A 14168-nucleotide genomic window follows, 5' to 3' on the forward strand; every position below is an offset into this window, starting at 1 on the left:
AAAGGCTTGAGATGTTGCAGCTTTGCCAATGGCAGAAGTCAATAACCTGAGGCACTTTGTCATAGAGCTGCTGGATCACACAGTCAAATAAAATGAAATGGTGCTGGAAGGGGGAAGAAACAATGGGAGCTACATTTAATGCTTTCTTCATTTGTTTATGGCTTTAAGGAAGAAATGGATGCTGGGCACCGCAGTGGACTGGACCGGACTGAACTGCACTGGACCGGATTTGTCCTCTGGAAAGAATATGTGAAAAACTGATGAACACTCTGAAATGTTTCAGATAAAGAAAAACAGATTTCAGCAACAAAGAAAACCAAGTAAACCCAAATAATAATTTAGTTTTTAAAGGGAAAAAGCTCTCTAAGCCAACCTGTTTAAAGCAATTACTTTTAGTGTTAAAAATAAATTGCTCTCTAAAAGTAGAACTGTTTGTACCACCGTGGGCAGAAATAACTATTATTAAACCTGCAGTATGATATTTACAAAAATATGTGTTTTCCATATTTATTAAAACTGTTTATGTTGTGACAACATGTTATGAGACACATAATCTGTAGCAAAATCAAACCCGCCGTGCTATTATTGTTGTCTCCAAAAATGCACGGAGGGTCTCAGAGTTGCCAAGCAACTCGTGTAAGTGCTGCTGAATGTTCTTAACAAAACTGTTTTTCTGACACCATCTGTGGCCATGCTAACTACTCCTAACATTTCTGGTTGGCTATGTTATGGTTAACAAGTTTTAGTCTAGCAGAGAGCAAAGGAGACATGAGAGTGATTGACAGCGATAAGACCCTCCCTCTGGCTCTGATTGGGTGTTTCTAACAAAGTGGTGTATTTCTGTGGTTAGTACTCTCAGAGCACTGGGAAAAGGCAGAGGAGTTACATTTTTTCACAGATTATCTGTGTTACCTTATACTGTCATGACATAATGATAATTTTAACAAATATGTAAAAAAACAAAACAAAAAAAAACAGCAAAACTTTTTTTTTAAAAAAATAAAAGCTACATACTGCACCTTTAAATGTCAAAACAACTGGCAGCGAATCAATACAATGTAACATTTAAAATGTATTCTGAAACATCTAAGTGTGATTATAAAAGCATAATCAGAAGACATCTATTAGGAGCAAATCCATTTCTTATTAACACAACTATATTCATGCATGTTTTTCCTTCGGCCATTTACTGTCTCTATCATCAGAAGCCATTAACAATGAGATGCGGCAGCATTTATGTGGCATTATTGAGTCAGGCAGAAAGAGAGTGGGTTTTAAATGTCCCGGTGTAGGTGAAGCTATCATCTTCACAGCCCTCAGGCTAACTTTCAGGATCCAGTTTGATCCTCAACAAAATAAAGTTCCCTCGTCGCATCTCTGCGCCGGTTGATCCACCGTGTTGCTTCCTAATCAGGTTCCTGACTGATTTTCTCTCGCCAACACATCAACCTCTTGCTCTTGTGTGTGTGGTGCGTTTCCTCAGGCGATGAGGAGAATCTCGGGAACCTGTAGTGAGCGCTTACAGCTCATTTAGTTTCTCGGCGTAAAAATATTGATGCTAATACGATGCTAAAAATTAAAAGTAACAAGACTTTTGTGGTTAGGAAAATTCAATTCATCTAAGTGCAGTTCAGTCCTGTTGCTTCACAGGAGAATATTGCCATCTGCTGACGAAAGAACGCAATAGCAGGTACCGACTTCAATGAGACGATGCTTTTCCACTATTCTTTTCAGAAGTGTTAATTAAATATGTCTTTTTAAATATAAAAATACAATGAAAACTTACAATACTAAATCCTATTTTGTATTTCAGACCTCTGCTGCTGTTGCCTGTTTTTTAATTTTTTTTTAATTTCTGAATGTCATTAATATTTATTTGCACTACTTCTCAGACCCAGTTCGCTCCAGAAAAGGCTTCTGACTGTGTCACTGTTAGATATTGCAACAAGGATTTCTGAACATCTGAGGAGTGACCCAGTTCAGTGCTAGAAACTGGGTGTCTTTCATCTTGAAGAATGTTTTCTCTGTTTGAATAATAAGGGAGAACTGGAAGAACTGTATATTAGGTGGTGTTATTTTCACAATATTAGTTCAGTGAATGAAACCAAAGACTAAATTGCTGTTAATGTGAGCTGCTTATGTGTGAAAAAGGCTACCGTAAGCGAAGTTGTTTACAATTTCCAAACATGGCGATGTTTCCAACATCCTGGGATGAGACTTTAATCACTCAGTCGTCAATTGATAATGAAACAAAGCGCCTTGCAACAAAATATTTACATCCATTGAACTTTTTAACATTTCATCTCTTTAAAGCCACAGACTGGGGTGCATTTCTTTGGATTTTAGGTCCTTCATTTTATTTTGCAATCCTGCATAAAGAAGAAAATCATTGTGGAGTGGAAGGAAAATGATTTATGGTTTTCAGATCTTTTTTTTTTTTTTTGCAAACCAAAATCTGAAAGGTGCGGCGTATGTTTCCCACTGAGCCCTACTGAGTGACTACCGCCTTTCTTTTGGGGTGTGCCGCCACTGGCTTTGCAAGTCCAAACAAGAATTTGTGCCCGTTCTTATTTGCAAAATAACTCCAGCCCAGTCAAATAGTCTGAACATGATTCTCAGTGGTATTTAGGTATGAACTTTGACTGGGCCATTCTAACACATGATTATGTTTAGATCTAAATCATTCCATCTATGCACAGACTGTATATTTTGTGTCGTTCTCCTGCTGGAAGGCGAACCTCCACCCCCCATCTCGAGTCTTTTTCAACCTCTAACATGTTTTCTATCAATGTTATCCCGAGTTTAGCTCCATCCATCCGTTTTTTTCCACCAACTCTGACCAGATTCCTTGCTCCTGTCAAATGAAAGGATCTCCAGATGAAGCTTGGGATTCATTCCACTTCAGTCTGTGCTTGACACGCCCAGTGTGTAATTCAAAGTGGTACATTGCATTCATATTTCTCAAGCTAAACCTGACCAAATGTATCTCATATTAGTCCCATCTGCTTTAAGTGGAAGACTACTGCTTGTGCTCTGTTCCATATTTATTGGACTTCTCCTTCCCCGTCTGAGTTTTGGTCGTCAGTATTCCAAACATGTCACAATTTCCTAGCTGTCCAATTGAACTCAATCCTTTTAACAGCTGTTTTTGACATTTTCCTAGACTCAAATTTGCCCAGATCGGATTTTGGCTTTCGCCTCTTTCTTGGCTCGTCGGGTGATTCTGATTAAATGTAGGGACCTCCTCCTTGCCCTTCCATTCCTTCTGGATTCGAGAGACATTATAGCGTGCTGTTTGCATCTGGAGAAAATCTGACTCACTAATGGGGGGGGGGTTCAGCCAGATTCATAAACTATTGAGACCTTTTATGATTATCTTTTAGAATCCAAGAATTACTTTTTTTCAGAGTAACACTCCCTTTTTGTTACTAAATTTAGCGAGTGGGGTGAGGGAGACGGTGAGCTCTACTTCTATTTAAGCGTTTTTGAGTGTCCTACGAAGCACTTAACAAGCTGCATTCTGTATTTCCCAGACACATATGGCCATTTTATGGCACAATCAAGTAACCTTGTTATCTTCAGTTGTTATAAAAATGCTGCATATGTCAAATATGACTTACCGGTAAAAGAAATTCAGGAAGTCATCACAACATTGCTCCTCTATTAATCGTGCAGTAAAATGTTTTTTTTACTAGTGTTGCGCTGAGAAGTAGCTAACATAATGTGTGCAATTCCACCAGCTGTTTGCAAGGCGCTCTGTGAGGCTCCTAAACTCCCCCTAGGAGGAGCTGCACCTCAAAGGCGGTGCTAGGTCCACCCAGGCGTTTTGCATAGCTGAAATGGTTGCCAAGGGAGATTAAAGGATTTCTAAAACATGCACGAAAGAATCAATGCTAGCTACAGGTACGCTTATGATGAGGTAATAACATAATAACCACCAGACTCCCTTGTCCTGTCTCCTCTGTCCTCAGTATTTTCAGGATTATAAGAAACGAGAGGTTCAAGGTTTAGTTCCAGCTATGTTTGACAACTCGGAATAATTTGACAAAATGAGATGTTTGGAAACCTTTAAATAAAGTCTGTAGACATTACTGTCAGTGTTTCCTAAAGTTAAAGTTCATTTTATCTGTTTATAAAACAGATCTGTTCAGTTCATTTAATCTGTTTTAGCTATTAACTTGTTCTTATTTAGTATCTCATTCCTTTCCCCTTCAAATTTAATTACTGCCTGTTAAATTTATTTTCCTTTTAATGGATTTTCATTTCCGTGCTTTCAGTTGACTGGAGCACAACTGGCTTCAACAAGAACACAAAGCATAATCTTTAGGTTTAGTCAGATGACAAGTTTAAAACGGATATTTTTTATTTTCAAAGATAATTGAAAATTGAATGTTTTCTGTAAAATAAAAAAATAAAAACTTGTGTTCAATGCATATCTATATATAGCTAATACCTCCGACCGCAGAAAAATTATATATATATATATTTTTCCCATACAATTTTACAATCATATGCAACAATCATGGTATCGGCATTAGATGTACACAAATCTGAAAAAATTGAAGAAGCCAACCTAGGTTGCTTCCATATTTATAGAAATGACGAAAAGAAAAAACAAATAGCGACACAAAAAGAACAAAAAATAAACAACAAAACAAAAACACACATTAGGGGTTTTCCATCAGATTCAAATTGTTTATCATATTATACAGTTCTGCATCTTGTTCTTTGTTCATGAAATTTAGAGATAAGAAGAGGTGGCAGAGTTCCTTGTGAAAAGTGGAGAAAGATGCTTTGGTTTTCTTTTCTTTTCTCAGAGTCACAAAAATAATGTCTTTCTTTGAAAATTCAGGTACGTTTGGAATTTTAGGAAAAAGCCAGTAGTGCACATCATCCCACAAAGCTTCGCAATAAACACCTTCATAGAAGAGATGTACAGTCGACTCGATATCACCGTCACAAAATAAACAAGTGTTATCATCAATAGCAAATCGAAGTCTACGGAATTCCTTAGAGGGATAAACACCTGAAACGATTTTAAAATGGACTTCCTTGGGTTTTGGAGGAACGGAAAGATTTAAATAGTTTGTTCTAATTTTAATTCTTTGAACCTTTGAAAAGAAATGCGATATAAAATTTGGATTTTATATAAAAGGAAACCAAAGTACTAGTAAAGCATTCCCTAATTTTTGAGTTACTTAGTTTATTACCTGTGATATTGTGCCCATTAATCAGAAGTCCAGGTAGATCAGGGGTTCTGTAATCAGGGTTCTCATAAAAACATTTAGCTGTGAATAAAATATAATATAAATAATATATAATATAATAAATATAATAATAGCTCTAATAATTTTTTGAAATTCAGAAAAATTATAATATGTGTCAGATCCTGCATGCCCTGGCTAATGGTAATGACGTATTTGCGGTTTAGGCAGACATGAAGAATCGATCCCTGCTCTCTCGCGAGCGTAGAGCAATGTTGTCATGCCTGCTGACGAGCTGCGCTAGTCACTCTGCTATGGCGGCCGTGATGTCGCTGATCAAGGAGGGGACATCGTAGGGTCTTGTTTGAATTCGCTTTTCAGGTTAACGGGTACCGCGCGTGTTTCGTTGCTCTTGGTTTGAATTTAACAGCATTTATCTCCGAAGCGGCCATGACCGTGGAGCAGAATGTCCTCCAGCAGCATTCTCAGAAGGTAAGCCTGTTGTGGAAGATAACTTAACGGTTAGCTAGCTTTAGCCTAACTGCATCGCTGCATAGTTTTATGACTCAACAACAAACAGGAGTCCGCAAGTCAGCGTCTTGGTTAGTTAGACTGGCATTTAATTGCGGATTGATAAGTTATTTGGCAACCTATTGTAAAGAAAACAGTTTAGAACTGCTCAGTAATTCCTATTTAGTAAGGCCCGATGCTACGCAGCTGACCAATATTATGCTAGCTGTTTGTTAGCTATAGCTAACGGGACCGTGTTATGACACATTTGAGCCAAGTCCGCCTTTGTGAAAAGCTGGCTGCTGTTCAAAGTGTCGTTTATAAAACAATAAATTAATTTATGTCGAAATTAATGCCGTTTGTTTTTCTAAAAAGCAAGCCCAGCGGCAGTTTGGGCTTTATTACTGGTATTTTACCTAGTCTTCTTGTTAAATACGTGTTTTAATTCAACCAACGGGCGTTGTACTGGAGAATCTTTGGGTGGGCTTCCTTAATCAGTGGTATTTATATATGCAGTGCTGCATAAATAGCAACGCTGCGTCTACGAGTGCGAATGTTTCCTTGGTAACTCATCACATAACTGATGTCTTTGTTTACAAAGCGTGGCCAACGGCGAAGGCGGCATACAGCCGAGCCCTGATGCGATTGAGTAGTCAGATAGCGAGCCAAGCGTGTGATGGTTCATAGCCGGTAAGGCAGATTATTATGTTACATCCCATCATACTCTCATTTTACCAAGGTGTTTTTAGAATCCACTCCGTTGCTTTAGATCCGTGTTTTCATGGAATTTAGCGTGGCCACCGTGCATAGCACCGGTTCTTGAAACGCCGATATTACGTTTTGTCGCTCCATGTATGCGCAGTGATGTTACATAATCGCGGTTAAATGTCCTGCTTCTTGTGAATCTGACTTGGCTTGGGGTAAAATAACTACGGAAGCTTCCACCAGTGACTCAAACCTAAAAGTAGCATCGTAACACAAACCGCCTTGACCTTCACAGGGCCTGCAGTTTCAACTTGAGTAACAATAATGGTATTTAAAACGCACTTTTTTTGTGGTTGGTGTTTGCAAACAGTGCAGACTACTCCTCTTAACCCTGATTTCAAATATTAGCAACAATTATTATTATTATTATTATTATTATTATTATTATTATTCAACACATTTCAAAAAGATCTGCACAGTGTTTGTATACTCCGTCAAGAGAGTTTTTGGAAGAGTCGGGTGTGGTGCTATTTTTCATGTGATGACCTGTCATAGGAATGGACTTTCCTGTCAGGTTGTTTTGTTTTCTTGTGGTACAGAGACTGGGTCCACCCTTGCCTGTAACCCTCTGCTGAGCCCCAGAGTTGCTCTGGTGCCAAAGGTGTTTCACTGAGATTCACGTGCATGTACGTGTGTGTGCGCGCGCATGTCTGAGTCACTGCTGTTGTAGATGGCTTGGCCTGAAACTGTCTCAAGCCGAGCCCACTCCATACCTCATTGATCAGGAAGACACCATCCTAAAACCATCAATCTTTCTGACACCGACTGAGTTACATTGTCATGTCAGCCTCCGGCAAAGGGGTGAATGCTCTTCCATTATAAACAGATACTGAGAATGTATGGAGAGTCAGACCAGTTTCTGTTAGATTTCTTTAAGTAAACTAGTTTGAAACTCAAATCTTCTCCTCACACTTCATTTGACTTGGTTATTTCAAGAACAAATGACAAGAGTCACCTTTGTTGTGTGTCGTTCCAGTTGTACCGTCTGTATAAACAAGCAGATTTTCCCAACCCAACAATTGGAGTCTTGGATTTACGATCCACAGCCGTGACCGACAAATGTTTTCTCCTGGGGTTGTTCTACCCGTTAATTTATTCTTTATTTATTGAAGAAAAAAATCCAGATCATTTTTATTTAAAATATATGTAAATAAAGGCACCAGTCATTCAGCTGGACATTAGTATTGGCGAATTCTTTTCTTAATCAGCGCTGATTAGAGATTAGCAGGTCGAATTATGTTTTTATCTGTTTGTTTCACACATCAGAACAAGGGTTGGGATTTTAACATGTTAATTTTGATTAATTAATTACATAGCTGTTAAGATGTTTAAAATTTTAATGCAATTAATCTTTTTCTTTTTTTTCACATACAAAAGTCCTGAGTCGGAGCCTTTGCATATGCTGTAAAAGACCACTGTGGAGTTAGCCTGTCAGCGAAGCATCTCAATACTAAACATGTTGCAGCAGCACTTTGCACCCATCTGATGGTTGAATAAGCTCGATAGCATAATTGTTGTTGAGCTCGTGCATCTATTTATTCAACAAATTTTCACCAAAAACTGTTTTTACTATTGAAAATGTTTTATTTTCTTGATGTAGCTTTGTTTAAAATGCGATTATTAAATTAAACAACTTGTGTTTATTTTGTTATAAATCAGCACTACAACAACGGCACATTTTCACTTGCTAGTCATTTGCTGTGCCGTTGTTGTCGGCTTTTCTACTCCAAAACTTATGAACTTACACTTTTCATGCTAGCACTATATTTAGCCAGTTAGTCTCACAGCAGCAGATGCTCAAACTGGACACTAATGACATCAATCAAAATGTTTAACGATGTCGTGATTGCTGTAATTTCCAATGTTATTATTGCAACTGGATCATAAGAATAAAGAAAGGAGATGTGTAAAAAGAAGACATCTAAAAACAAGAAATGCCTGAAAAGAACAATAAAAACATAATAGAATCTCATGCAGACACATTGGAAAAAAGTTGGAGTGCTGTAACTGATCTCCCTTTTTCACTCAGATCTGGATCAGTGCATTGTTATTTAGCATTTTACTTATTTTACAAACACTCAACAATCCTGTGTCAGCCTTCCTTTTTTGTGCCTGTTCTTTTTTTTTCCCCAGCTGAGATTTTCTAATACCTTTTTGTGAACTTCTTCTACTGAGGTAATGCTGTGATGCATACCTGCATTGCAGAAACAGTAGCCATGCAGAGTTTTCCACTTTCCACTTGTCGGATAGAAGTTTCATTAACTTAGTGCGAGTGCTGCTGTGTGACATCACATTATTCTTCCAGGCGCTATGTTTTTTTTCTTTTCTTTTAATTACCTTTTTGTTGTAACTGTTACAGATTCATAAGAGCACCTTTAAAAAGCTTTTGTACACAGTGCTATTGATGTCAGTCTCACCCTAAAAGCCATTATTTCCAGTAGTTTGTGGCCTGAGGAAATAATGCGAATTATTTGTTTTTATCTTTGTGTTGTAGCAGTGAAGTCAAAAAAGTTCTGCTTATTCATTATATTTAGTGGAATTTGTCCAAGCATGGGCTATTTAGCTTAGAGACTACACCTTGTTGGAAATCTAAACCGTATGGCAACTTTCTTGTTGATGACAGTTATGAATAAGATTTTTGATATAGTTCAATTCCCAGATTCATTTGGACGAGTTCATGCTCTCCTTATTGTGAACCTTATGGTTTGAATGGGATTCAAAGCCTCTGGGATGTTTGATGCAACTGAAGAATAACATGAGAGCTTTAGGGACTTGAATGTCATGGCAGGCAAGTTAAACAACAAAAATATGATATTGTAGACCATCTATAACTTTGAACATTCTAATGAAACATAATAATGAGACAAAACGTCTGAGAGTTCCACTTGCCTTTATTCCTTTAAAGGTTTTCTGACAAAAAATAAAATTCTCCATCATTTTCTTAATTTTAGAAAGTTAAGAAATTTTGGGGAGTTTAAAATTAATAAGCTAAATCATCAACGATCTGAAGTATCGCATTAGATCAAGTTTACAGAAGCTGAAAAATTCAAAGTAACATCCCCAGTGTGCCAAAAAAGTTTTCTACTGTCACTTGACGTGGCTTTTGGCTTTTCCAAGAAAAGAGTGCTAGAAAAGTGCTGTTTCCTGTCTTTGTTTTCCATTTGTAAAGAGAATAATCGAACCAGCAACTCAACTGAGCTTAGCCTGTGGCTGCATTTTTATCATTTTTCTGTCTCTCCCTCAACAGCACCAGCAGACACTACTAAACCAGCTGAGAGAGGTCACAGGCACCACAGACATTCAGCTGCTTCAGCAGGCCCTGCAGGTACGGCCACGTTTCTCGTTTGTATGAAACCGGGGTTAACATTTTCCCCATTTATAGTTTACTGCTGAAACGACACACATCCCTCTTAAGTCAAAATCTCATGCAGTTTGTATTTGATTCAATGTAGAAAGTGTAAAATATGTCTTTAGCTTTTCCTGCTCTGTTAACGTTCAGTTTTTTTGTTTCTTCTCACTGCAGGTGAGCAATGGAGACGTGGCTGAGGCGGTGGCGTTTTTAACAGAGAAGAACTCAAAGGTTCCTCAGCAAGATGAGACGACCTATTACCAGACTTCCCAGGTGGCCAGCGACAGATATATCAGCGTTGGCAGCCAGGCAGACACAAGTAAGCACATTACCTCAGAGTGGGATGAGACAAAATTTATTCTTATAGCAATGTGTGCAAATGTTTTGCGGAACATGAATGAACATCAACATAATGTCTGTTGATGCTTTTTGTTGTTGCTGCTGCTGCAGATGTAATCGACCTGACAGGGGATGATAAAGATGACCTGCAGAGGGCGATTGCCCTCAGCCTGGAGGAGTCCAGCAGGGCGTTTAGGGAGACGGGCATCACTGATGAGGAGCAGGCCATCAGCAGGTGAGCTCAGGACAAAGATAGTGGAGATGCATCGATCCGATATTGATATCTGTATCGGTCCAGATATCGGGGAAAAAAATTCTAGATCTTTCTGTTCAGTCTAACTATGCTTTGTGCTCTAAGCGATATCATGCTTTATTTTTATTTTTTACTTTATATTTAAAATTCCTAATTGCACTTTCTGAACTATTTGCTTTGGTTTGTTTTTTTACACGTTTGACCAAAGCAGTCAACCTATTGTTTGTCAGTTTGTTTCTTGTTTTTTTTTAATTGGCTGTTAATGCTACTAAAAGTACTGACTGAACAAATTTGTGTTGTTTTCACATGCTTACAAGCTTGTGAAACTATTGGTGGATTTAAGTGTGCTGTACTGGTGCAGAGTCATAAAATAAATGTATAAATCACAACATTTATGTCTACGTTTTAAAAAAAATTTCAGTTTGAGTTGTTTTTAATTTAAAAAAAATCAGCTAAAACAAGGATTCCCTGGTTTCTGTTCTTGTAGGGTTTTGGAGGCCAGCATAGCAGAGAACAAGGCGAGTCTAAAGCGTACCCACACAGAAGTATGGAGCGACTCGCCCAACCCACATGACAGAAAGAGGATAGACAGCTGCCCAGTGGGTCTAAAGAACGTCGGCAATACCTGTTGGTTCAGTGCTGTCATACAGGTAAATGCTTAAAATATTGGTCCAAATTAAAGTTACACAAAAAAGAATGGTATCATCCACATAAAATAAGTGTATGCAATAGTAATGCCTAATGTTTGATGAGCATTATATTCTAACTGGGAGGAATTGAAATGATTTTTCAGGATGTTGTATGAAGGTTTGGTGGTGGTGGAGATGTCTTAAAGGGGCAGTATTAAATAAAATCATTTCTTTTTTTTCTTTTTGTTAAGCTTTTCATTGTGTTATAATGTTATTCCCTCATCAAAAACAAACCTGTAGTTTTGCCTTGATTCCTTTGTGCATGTTTGAGAAATCTTTTAATCTCCCATGGCAACCGTTCAGCTATGCAAAACACTTGGTGGGACCAAGTACCAGCCACTGCTACAGTTCCAAGGAGGAGCTGCAACAGTTTCCAATCTTTCGAGGCTCCACCTCACAGAGTTCCACTGTACTGCAAATGCCCCACTCAGCTCCATCAGACTAGCCAGCAGCAGTTAGCAAACACCTGGTGGAAATGTTCATCTGCTGAGCTCATTATACGAGCTACTTCTCAGCACAACATCAGTAAAAGCTTTGTTGAAGGGTTAATGGGGAAGTAATGTTGCTATGACTTTCTGAAAGTGGAGTTTCAGAAAGAGCTGGAGTTTTTAAAGAAGCAGAGGCCCAATTTCAGGGCAGTAAATTACAGTGTCAAATTTGTTTATAGTTCCAATTTGATATATGTAGCATTTTTATTACAACAGGAGGTGACATAGTTACATGATTGTGCTGTAAAATAATGCTTGTGTGCGGAAAACGCATAATACTGCCCCTTTAATAAGTATTATGACAATATTAAAATGCATTCATGCCAGTGATGTATGCAGAAAATGTTTTGTCAGGGCATTACATTTGCTAACATGGTTTCCCCTTTTATCAACCTTGCTTTCAAATTCAGAAGTAATTTAATAACTCTTCAGCCTTGGAAACTTTCAGACTGAAAATACTATAATCAAAAACGTAAAAACATTTGTGTGTGTTTTTTCTTCTAAAACCTGTTTAATGTATTCTTGTTTAGTTTCATGGGGTTGTAATGATCTGAAACTCTAATTACTGGAATCAAATCAGCTGTTATGATGTTAGAAATCCAGGGAAGTTTAATCACATCTCATGTGCTACTGGACTTGGTGGTAAAATGTGATCTGAGCTGAAATATGCCAAATGAAAACTGGATACACCATCACATGATGCTTGGCTTTTGCCTGTAATGTTATCCATACAGCTAAGAAGACAGCACTGCTTTGGCCTGCTCACTTTGAAGTAAACAACTTTTTTTTCCTGGGGGAAGAAAAAGTCCCAATCTTCCAAAGACAAGTAATCCTTTGCCTTAACGACACAACAATGTAATTTCACTAATTTATCAGATTAGATTAGATTAAATACTTTCATGTATCTGTGTTCGAAGTTTCTTACTCTTCTCTGCTTTCTGTGGGTAAAATAACTAATTCAACTCTAGTTATCACACTATTGGTAAGATCCATCTAAAACGGGTGTCAAACTCGTTTTCGTTTCATGCTACATCAAGCTCATGCTCGTTCTCAAAGAGCAGGTTGTGGCAAAATGTATTGATAAAACTACTAATGAACAAACTGTTAAAATATTACAGCTGTCTCTGCGTTCGATAATTATTTTTTAAAATGAAATTCTTTAGCATCTTTTCACTTTGATGTAATTTGGCACAATACAAATAAAACTGATTTGATTGGATTGATATAATAATATGTATCGTATTTTCCGCACTATAAGGCGCACTGCATTATAAGGCGAACCTTCAATAAATGGCCTATTTTAAAATTTTTTTTATATAAGGCGCACCGCATTATAAGGCGCATAGAATAGACGCTACAGGCTGGAGTTACGTTATGCATCCATTAAATGGAGCTGCGCTAAAGGGAATATCAAGAAAACAGTCAGATAGTTCAGTCAAACTTTATTAATAGATTACAAACCAGCGTTCTGACAACTCCGTTCACTCCCAAAATGAATAAACAGCTGTTTTATTATTTTCCCAGAGGTAAAGTCAGTGACGTGGTAACATGTAGAGCAACATTTATATCACACAGTGAAGGGGAACTTTTCCTTGATTCAATAAACACGTAAAAAACAGTCTGATACTGTTACAGTAAATCAAACGTTAGTGCAATCACAATATAGTAACACTAAATAGTGCAAAGCAATAACAATATATCATTAACTCAAATAAGATGTGAATAAATTAGGCATACAAATACTTGCAGTGGGCTTCTTGTATAACTGCAGTAATGCTATAGAAAAGTTGTGTTTTGTAAGTCACCATAGCAAAAGTGGCAAAAACCCAAGCAAATCCACAAGACTTTAGACTTGTACTCCTGGTCTGAGACTCGACTCTTTAATGCAGCTGCAGACTTCTGCTGCTGCACATTTTACTGGGAAAGGATTAGCTTGATTAATAGCTAGTGATATTTAGGGATTATGGGACGTCAATGGCTCATAACGATGTGTTTACGATAGCTGTAGCTTCAGAATAATTACCACATAAAAGTCTCTCTAAATATAAGCTATTCATTCTCTCGCTGATAAGCTAGTTGCAACATCACAAGGATAGTTTTGGCTAAAAACATCAAAATAAAAGCACTTACTCTTTTGTTCTTTCAGAGGTTTGACATTCTTCTTTATTTGCTTTCAACTCCTTTATCTCGTTCATCATGGTGTAATTTGTTTCTAAAATTTGAACATCTTGACTAAAATTCTGAACGTTTTAAATGTGTATTTAGAAAATAGTTTCTCAAGATTATTAAAATTTCCTCAGCTCAGAGTGAGAAGAAAAGTTTCCAAACCACACTTAGTGCAAATGGAGGGAACAATATGAAGACAGAATAAACAAGTTTAACTTAGACATTACAAAGACTGAAAAACACTGATTCATTCAGAAATTCAACACAGAGTTTTTTTTGTCTGATTATTTTCTTAGAGCATAAATGCCTTTTTACGTTTCTAAGGAGATAAATATTACTTTTGAACAATTTTCAAAATATGAATTAGTAGATTTTTGGTTGGAAAAATGAATGTTAAAAGATAAG

General features: G+C 37.4%; 1 protein-coding gene across 7 annotated transcripts in view; it reads left to right on the top strand.

Moving 5' to 3' along the window:
* Nucleotides 1-5468: 5468 nt before the first annotated feature.
* usp25 (ubiquitin specific peptidase 25) overlaps nt 5469-14168 on the top strand; it is a 31867-nt gene continuing 23167 nt past the window's right edge. For 2 of the 7 annotated variants that reach the window (XM_044140771.1, XM_044140772.1), the window contains exons 1-5: nt 5470-5696; nt 9727-9804; nt 10003-10147; nt 10279-10402; nt 10908-11070. In XM_044140771.1, the coding sequence (XP_043996706.1) occupies nt 5655-5696; nt 9727-9804; nt 10003-10147; nt 10279-10402; nt 10908-11070 (552 nt within the window). In that variant the 5' untranslated portion in view covers nt 5470-5654. Of the gene's footprint in view, nt 5697-9726; nt 9805-10002; nt 10148-10278; nt 10403-10907; nt 11071-14168 lie in introns of all 7 variants that reach the window. The other 5 variants (XM_044140774.1, XM_044140777.1, XM_044140775.1 and 2 more) reach the window with 3 other exon arrangements.

Source organism: Gambusia affinis, linkage group LG15 (genome assembly GCF_019740435.1).
Source record: "Gambusia affinis linkage group LG15, SWU_Gaff_1.0, whole genome shotgun sequence".
Taxonomy (NCBI): Eukaryota; Metazoa; Chordata; class Actinopteri; order Cyprinodontiformes; family Poeciliidae; genus Gambusia; species Gambusia affinis.